Genomic DNA, 8,049 nt, shown 5'->3' on the forward strand with positions numbered 1-8,049 from the left:
GGGGGGACACATGGCTTCTCCTTTAAGCGCAGGCCTTCAATCGTCTTCCAGGTGTCGCACTGGGCTTTTTAGAGATGGGTTGGTAGCCATACCGTCAACCCTCCTCCGCTCGTAGCCGGGCTTAGACAGTCCATGGCCACGTTTTCTTATCTGTTGCCCGTTTAATGTGTTTTTGATCCCACACTCAACATAGAAATGGCCAGAATTTCCACTGAACACTTCCAGCAAAACCATGTTCATTCCCTGAGTCTGCAGCGCGCGTAGTGGACAGTCGTGGTACTGCAGGGGATCAGCAGATCCCGGAACGCGAAAGCATTCTGAATCAGGAAGGGACCGGTCGAGAGTTTGAGCGAGGAGGTAATTTGTCCTGTCTGCCTGGATTTATTCACTGATCCGGTTATACTGGAATGCGGACACAACTTCTGCCGCTCTTGTATCACACAGTATTGGGAAAGGGAGGAGAGAAACTCCTGCCCGGAATGTAGAGAGGTGTTTGCTGACCGCACCCTCAGGGTGAATCGGGCCTTAGCAAATCTGGCTGAAAAATTTCGAAATCTAAGCCTGAATCCGAAAGGGAAGGAAAGTAAACGTCACTGCGAGGAACATGAGGAAGAACTGAAGCTGTTTTGTGAAACGGACAAGACACTGATCTGTCTGGTCTGTGCAGTGGCGGAGGAACACAGAGAGCACCGCTTCAAGCCGATTAAAGAAGCTGTTAAAATCTACAAGGTAAAACTAACGTTAGTTTAATACTTAACACATTTCCTTTCTCCTACATAGCATCACACGAGCCTCCATAACCAACACATCACTCTTTGCAACTTTCGCCATTTCCAACTGGATTCTAGCATCTCTCCGTCCCACAGCCCACCTCCGCACCCCGAACTCTCCGCTCTCTATACGGATCGCGCTCTACGTACTGTATCGCCCTTATCCACTCGCTCCTACCCACTGATCTCCCTCCTGGCACTGACACCTGCAAGCGGGACAAGTGCTACACCTGACTACTAACCTCCTCCCTCGTCACCATTCAGGACCGCAAACAGCCCAGTTCCTCCCGGTTCTTCCATGGTCGATTGTCCTCTCGTATTAGATTCCCTCTTCTCCAGCCCTTTACCTCTTCAACCTGTCCCCTCTCAGCTTCTCACTTCATCACCCTCCCCCACGCTCCCCCTCACGTTGTCTCACCTGTCAGCTGGTTCTCATCCCCAGCCTTTTTATTCTGGCTTCTGTCCCATTCCTTCCCAGTCCTAATGAAGGGTCTCATTCCGAAACACCGACTGTTTATTTCCCCTTAATAGATGCTGCCTGACTCACTGAGTTCCTCCGGCATTTTGTGTGATAATCGGGTTTGATCACCTGTTTTTTTTTATGCATCTTTGTTTCTATTTCCTTCACTCTCTGACTTCCAGGATCAGCTAAAATCTTCCTTAGACTCTCTCACAAAAAAGAAATCAAACTTCCAGGAAAAGGAGCAGCAACAGAAAGAGAAGATTTCCGGAGTTCTGGTGAGGCTTCCTGAGCGGAATTTCTGATATTACTGTCGAGTTTTGCCCCATTTAATGCAGAATAGCCGAGTATCGCAGCTCCTGTGACCTGGGTTCGATCCTGACCTCTGTTGCTGTCTGTGTGAAGTTTGCCTGCTCTCCCTGTGTCCATGACAGTTTCAGACACATTCCAAGGACATGCTGGATGAATGTTTAATTACAATTAACCCTGTGAAGGTGGAGGAGAGTGATGTGAATCAGCTGGGAGTTAATGGGTCACAGAGGGAGAATAAGTTTCAGGAAAATGTGAGGGAAAGGGGTTGACGGGAATGTCTCAGAAGTAGTATGGACCCCAATGGACCGAATGGTCACCTTCATGTCATCAGGAAATACAACACAGCAATGCAGTAAACTAATCTTCACCTTTCATTCGACAGAAACAGTCACACAGCGTTCAGACCCACATCACATCCCAGTTTGCTGAACTGCACCAGATTATCACTGACAAAGAGCAGAGTTTACTCAGGGATCTCAGGGAAGAAGAGAAGAGGATTCTCAACCCAATGGAGAAAAATCTTCTTAAGATTCAAGTGAATATGAGGATTATTCAGGAGGAAATCTCAAAGTTAAAAGAACAGGTGGATCAGAAAGACGGTGTGACATTTCTCAAGGTGAGGGATTACATTTCAATTTACTTCTGACAAATTGAACTAAATGAAGTGGTATATTTGAACTAAACAAAGCACAGCGGCCAATTCTACCAAATCAATTGCCGCTGCTGGTGTCCTCACACAGAGTGTTCTCCTTGCATGATGAACCTCCAATCACTCCGCTAATGATATTCTAAAATGTTGGAGACAGATATTCGATCCTTTATCAGCAACATACAATATTTAAGCGATGATATTTCGGCATAATTAATCATAAATTAAACTGCAATGAATCGGTCAACAAAAGATATGGCATCTGCCAGTCCCAGGATCAAAACAGCCCAGAACAAAGTACGAATACGTAACTTATTCCCTTCACTTTTACGACGTCCCCACTCACGTGACTGGTTATCGTAATAAACACATAACACAGAATACAATGCAGACAGAAAACAGACGTGTTGCTCCTACACACAGCATTTACAAATGGCAGTAAACTGTTTTTCACCAGACAATTGATGCAACTATTCAGGGTTGTTGTTGTCCCAAAACTGGACTTATACAACTTCTGTACATCCCAGGACAGAATGTAATCTTTTCTGAAATGATTTACTCTGATCATAACACAGAGTTGCTGATTGTGTCCTTAAATACCGCATTAAATATCCTTTAATACTCCCATTAACACCCAGTTCCAGTCACAGGCTGTGAGTGTGTCTGGTGCGGTGGGTGTGAGGGTCTCTTTGTCAATCAGTGGCCATTTGGTCCATCTTATATCAATTTTCCCTCTGCCACAAGCCTCCTGTCACCTACTCACCGCACCCAGCAACAATGCCCCGGACTCCCTGGTCCCTCACGTGTTTATCCAGCCTCCCCATTACATTCAATCTCTGCTGTTCCATTTCAACCACTCCTGCGGCATTGAGTTCCACATCCTCTTCACTAAATTTCTTGTGGGGTTTATTAAAACCTCCTGGCATTTTATCTTTGACTGAAGGTCTCCCCATAAATAGAAACATAGAAACAAAGAAAACCTACAGCACAATACAGTCTCTTTGGCCCACAATGCTGTGTCGAACATCTACTGACTTTAGAAATTACCTCGAGTTCCCCATAGCTCTCTATTTTTCTAAGCTCCATGTACCTGTGTAGGAGTCTTGTGAAAGACCCTGTCGCATCCACCTCCACCTTCATTGCTGGCAGCTCATTCCACCCATTCCAAAACACTTACCCCAGACATCTCCTCTATACTACTTCCAAGCGCCTGTGTCCTCTCGAGTTCACCATAAATGAAATACTTTTTCCACCTTCGCGCAAGCAAATCCATCACTAATCTTAAATTGTTCCATTTTATCATTCTGACATCTTATCCAGATATAATGCACAGCTTGTCCTGTCTTTCCTGTCAGTTTCATCCTCTCAGTAATGGTCTAACTTTCAGCATCTTTCCCTGTAATTTACCCCGTGGTTCTGTATTGCTGGTGTGTGTGAGTGACTGTGGGAGTGGGAATTTTCAACACCTTGTAATGATTTGGATGAAATTCAGGATGTGGACATTAAGTCCAAGTCTAATCAGATTTGTGCTTTTATTTATTTCAGGAGGAAGCTCATCGAAACAGGAGGTAGGACATGCTCTTTACTGAAACCCTGTATGGATTTGTAAAATACTTCAAAATTCCAGTTTATCACCAGCAGTTTAACATTTACAGAATCAGTGATGATGTCCAGGAATTGTCAGTGACAGATGAGGCCCTACCGGTTGAAAAATTCGATTGCTTCTATTTGTTGAATACAGTGCTGACAGAAACACTTGATGCCATTAACCGAGGTAAAACTTATAAAGATTCATTTTTCCTTGTTCATGGAACACAATTAATTTATAAGCTGAAGCAAGGATTGGCTGTCATAATGGACTGAAGGGGAACTGAAGTTTATTCCACATCAGCCCCACTAACTGGGAGGCATCACTGTCACATGGTCAGCTGGAGATGTCAGACCCCTGAACACACCAGCACAGGGTCACAATACAACCAATACACGGGACTGGCAGATGAACCACTGTGTCCTGATTCCAGACACATTGCACTAACACGCCAAGACATGAATTTGAATCCTACCACAGGAGCTGGGAATTTAATACTGATGATAATATTGTAGGGAATAAAAGCAGGTATCAGTGTGGTGACAGGGATTGTCAGGAAAATACACAAGTCCTTCATGTGCCCTGTGAGTGCAGACTCTGACTGACACAGGTCTTCCCCCTTCCGGATCAGCATCTCTCACTCTTGTTAGAGGCAGAAGAGGGGAGCAGTAGTGACAGGGGACTCAATTGTCAGGAGACAGACAGGAGAATGTATGGACGTGAATTGGACACCCGAATGGTATGTTGCCTCCTAGGTGCCAAGGTCAGGGATGTCTCAGATCGTGTCTGCAGCATTTAGAGAGGGAGGGAAAACAGCCAGATAACTTGTTGCATTTTGGGACCAATTACATAGGAAGTAAAAACAAAGAGATCCTGAAAAGAATCTGGCTAGCTTGGTAGAAAGCTCAGAAGCAGCACCCCCAGGGTTGTAATTTCTGGATTGCTGCCTGTGTCACGTGCTGGTGAGGGTAGAAACAGGATAATTTGACAGATAAACATGGCTGAGAAGATGGTGCTGGCGACAGGGATTCAGGCTCTTGGATCATTGGGATCTGTTCTGGTGGAGGGATGACCTGCTCAAAAGGGATGGGTTGCACCTGGACCCGAGGGAGAACAATATTCTCACATAGAGGTTTAATAGAGCTGTAGGGGAGGGTCTGAACTAATTTGGTGGTGGGGGGGGGAGGGTGGAACTGGAGTGAAGGGATAGGACTGATGGTAAAAATGCAAAGATTGCGTGCAGTCAGACTGTCAGATAGGGCGGACAGATGCGAGGAGAAAATTACAGCCAGTAGGGTGAGTATCAGTGCATTAGGGATGCAGAATTAAAAAGGGTAGCAGATACAGTACAGAAAGTGCTATATCTCAATGCATGGAGTAGGAGAAATAAGGTGGATGATCTTGTTGCACTATTACCGATTGTCAGGTATGATGTTGTGGCCATCACGGAATTGTGGCTGAAGGATGGTTGTAGTTGGGAGCTGAATGTTCAAGGTTACACAATGTATCGGAGGAAGGAAGGAAGGCCGATGGGGTGGTGTGGCTCTGTTGGTAAATCAGCAGCAAGATGTGACATAGGATTGGAAGATGTTGAATCCTTGTGGGTTGAGGTAAGGAACTACCAAAGTAAAAATGACACTGACAGCAGTCATATACAGGCCTCCCAACAGTCAGTGGGTTGAGGCCCACAGATTACAACTGGAAATAGAAAAGGCTGATAAAAAGGACAATGTTATGATAATCATGGGAGATTTCAACATGCAGGTCAATTGGGAAAATCAGGTTAGTAAAGGATCTCAAGAGAGTGAGTTTGTTGAATGCAATATGATGGCTTTCTAGAGCAGTTTGTCGTTGAGCCTACTCGGGGAACAGCTCTACTGGATTGGGTGTTATGTATTGAACCAGAGGTGAGTAGCTAAAAGAAACCTTAGGAAGCAGTGCTCACAACATGACTGAGTTCAACTTGAAATCTGATAAGGAGACAGTAAAGTCTGACATTGTAGTATTTCAGAGAAGTAAAAGAAATTACAGTGGTCTGAGAGAGGAGTTGACCAAAGCAAATTGGAAGGAGATGCTGGCAGGGATGAGAGCAGAACAGAAATGGTGTCAGTTTCTGGGAAAATGAGGTAAGTGAAGGATAGATGTATTCCAAAAATAAATACATACTCAAATGGCAAAATAGTAAAACCGTGGCTGACAAGGGAAGACCAGTTAATGTAAAGGCAAAAGCAAGGGCATACAACAAAACAAAAATTAGCAGGAAGACGGAGGATTGGGAAGCTTTTAAATATCTACAGAGAGGAACTGAAAGAATGATTGGGATGAAAAAAATAAACAAGAAATTGATTTGAATTCAATTGACTTTATTACTTACATCCTTCATATACATGAGGATTAAAAATCTTTGTTACATCTCCGTCTAAATGTGCAATGTGCAATTTATAGTAATTTATGGTGAATAATATGTACAACAGGCTGGTCAATATAACATAGAAATCCAGTTGTGTCAGCATGAGTTAAGCAGTCTGATGGCCTGGTTGAAGAAGCTGTCCCAGAGCCTGTTGCTCCTAGCTTTTAATCTGTGGTTTAGAATAGCATTCAATCCAAGAGCAGAGATGTGATGCTGAGGCTTTATAAGGCACTGGTGAAGCCTCACCTTGAGTATTGTGCACAATTTTTCTAAGAAAAGATGTGCTGGCATTGCAGAAGGTTCATTTCATAAGGATGATTCCAGGAATGAAAGGGTTATCATACGAGGAACGTTTGATAGCTCTGTGTCTGTACTCGCTGTAAGTTAGAAAGATGAGGAGGGGATCTTATTGAAAACTTTCGAATGTTGAAAGGCCCAGACAGAGTAGATGTGGAAAGGATGTTTCCCATGGCGGTGGAGTTTAGGACAAGAGTGCACTACCTCAAGATAGAGGGGCGTCTATTTTAAACAGATGCGAAGAAATATGAGCCAGCGGCTGTTGAATTTGTGGAACGTTGTTGTGTGTATTTAAGGCAGAGCTTGATAGGTTCTAGATTGGACACAGCATCAAATGTTACGGGGAGAAGGCCAGGTAAAGGGGCTGAGGAGGGAAAATAAGGATCAGCCATGATTGAATGGTGGAGCAGACTCGATAGGCAAATGGCCTAATTCTGCTCCTATGTCTTATGGTTATCAGACCACTACATTGAAGCATTGAGAGAATGAGCTCAGACACACCAACAAGCATTGACATGGGTCAAGATTTCATCTCGGGAGAAGCACACACAGCATAACCGGCCTGGCAAAGCTCCCTCACCCACATACACAGGAAGGATTGGCCTTCAATGTACATTGAAGGAGCCTCAGCAATGTACATTGTTATTTCCCTCAGTAACCTGGAAACCAATCTCTTCAGAGACAGTCATTTATTCATTTAAACAACTCAATCAAGTGTGACACACGGCCACAGAAATAGGCACAAATTTCCATTTAGGATTGAAATCTGCCATCCTTACCCAGTCTGTCTGTTCTGTGGCACTGCGCTGCCCTCTGACGTGACGTCACATCAACACTTCACAGACAGACTCCGGGGTGAGATTACTCAGGAGGATGATCTGGGAGGGTTTAACAGATGTTGAACGCACGGCCCACTTCATCAATCTGCAAGACTAAGATGTCTTCTTGAGCATGGCCCATTTGTGTGTGTTTGCTCCCCCCACCATCCCTCTAACCATTTCCCATCTGTGTACCTGCCCAAATTTATTTTAAAATAGTTTATTTTTACCTGTTTCTACAGCGTCCGAGGGCAAATTCCATTTACCAACCTCACTCTCTATGAGAATGTTACCCGATAGACCACTCAGAAAAATTTCCCGTCTCACTTTCAATCCGAGGCCTCTGGTTCTGTACTCCCATTTCTTGTAAAAAGAAACGTTATTTAAGCTCCTTATGAATTAATTACCTTGATAAGGGGTCATACCTGAACATCCTACACTACAGCTGAATAGCCCAAGCTTATCCACTCTCTGCTTTTGACCCAAGCCCCCAGTCCTGGTAACATCCTCCTGAAGCCTCCTGTCCAGTGTAATGACATCCTCCCCATATTCGGGAACCGGAAATGCAGACAATGCTCCAAGTGTGGTCTATCATCGACATCAAAGGCCTTGCTGAATTTCATGTAGACAGTATGGAATAGGCTGATGAATACAGGACTGAAGGTGTTTTTTAGATTGGGACAAGAAGGGCGGTGTGGGAGCTAAATTCTGAAGGAATGTAGTTTTTAAAAAAACTTTGCGTACA

General features: G+C 44.3%; 1 protein-coding gene across 1 annotated transcript; it reads left to right on the forward strand.

Annotated features, from left to right (window-relative positions):
- Positions 1–74: 74 nt before the first annotated feature.
- On the forward strand, positions 75–3,763 carry LOC140720154 (nuclear factor 7, brain-like). The gene is made up of 5 exons (XM_073035039.1): positions 75–78; positions 575–729; positions 1,413–1,508; positions 1,925–2,158; positions 3,737–3,763. Exons 1-5 carry the CDS (start codon positions 75–77, stop codon positions 3,761–3,763), a joined length of 516 nt encoding a protein of 171 aa, XP_072891140.1.
- Positions 3,764–8,049: the final 4,286 nt, after the last annotated feature.

This window comes from Hemitrygon akajei, unplaced genomic scaffold, assembly GCF_048418815.1.
Source record: "Hemitrygon akajei unplaced genomic scaffold, sHemAka1.3 Scf000037, whole genome shotgun sequence".
Lineage (NCBI taxonomy): Eukaryota > Metazoa > Chordata > Chondrichthyes > Myliobatiformes > Dasyatidae > Hemitrygon > Hemitrygon akajei.

Excerpts from the sequence above, each read along its gene's own strand:
- LOC140720154 (XM_073035039.1), top strand. Across the intron at positions 1,509-1,924 it reads AGAAGATTTCCGGAGTTCTG|AAACAGTCACACAGCGTTCA; the intron begins GTGAGGCTTCCT and ends TTCATTCGACAG. Across the intron at positions 2,159-3,736 it reads ACGGTGTGACATTTCTCAAG|GAGGAAGCTCATCGAAACAG; the intron begins GTGAGGGATTAC and ends TATTTATTTCAG.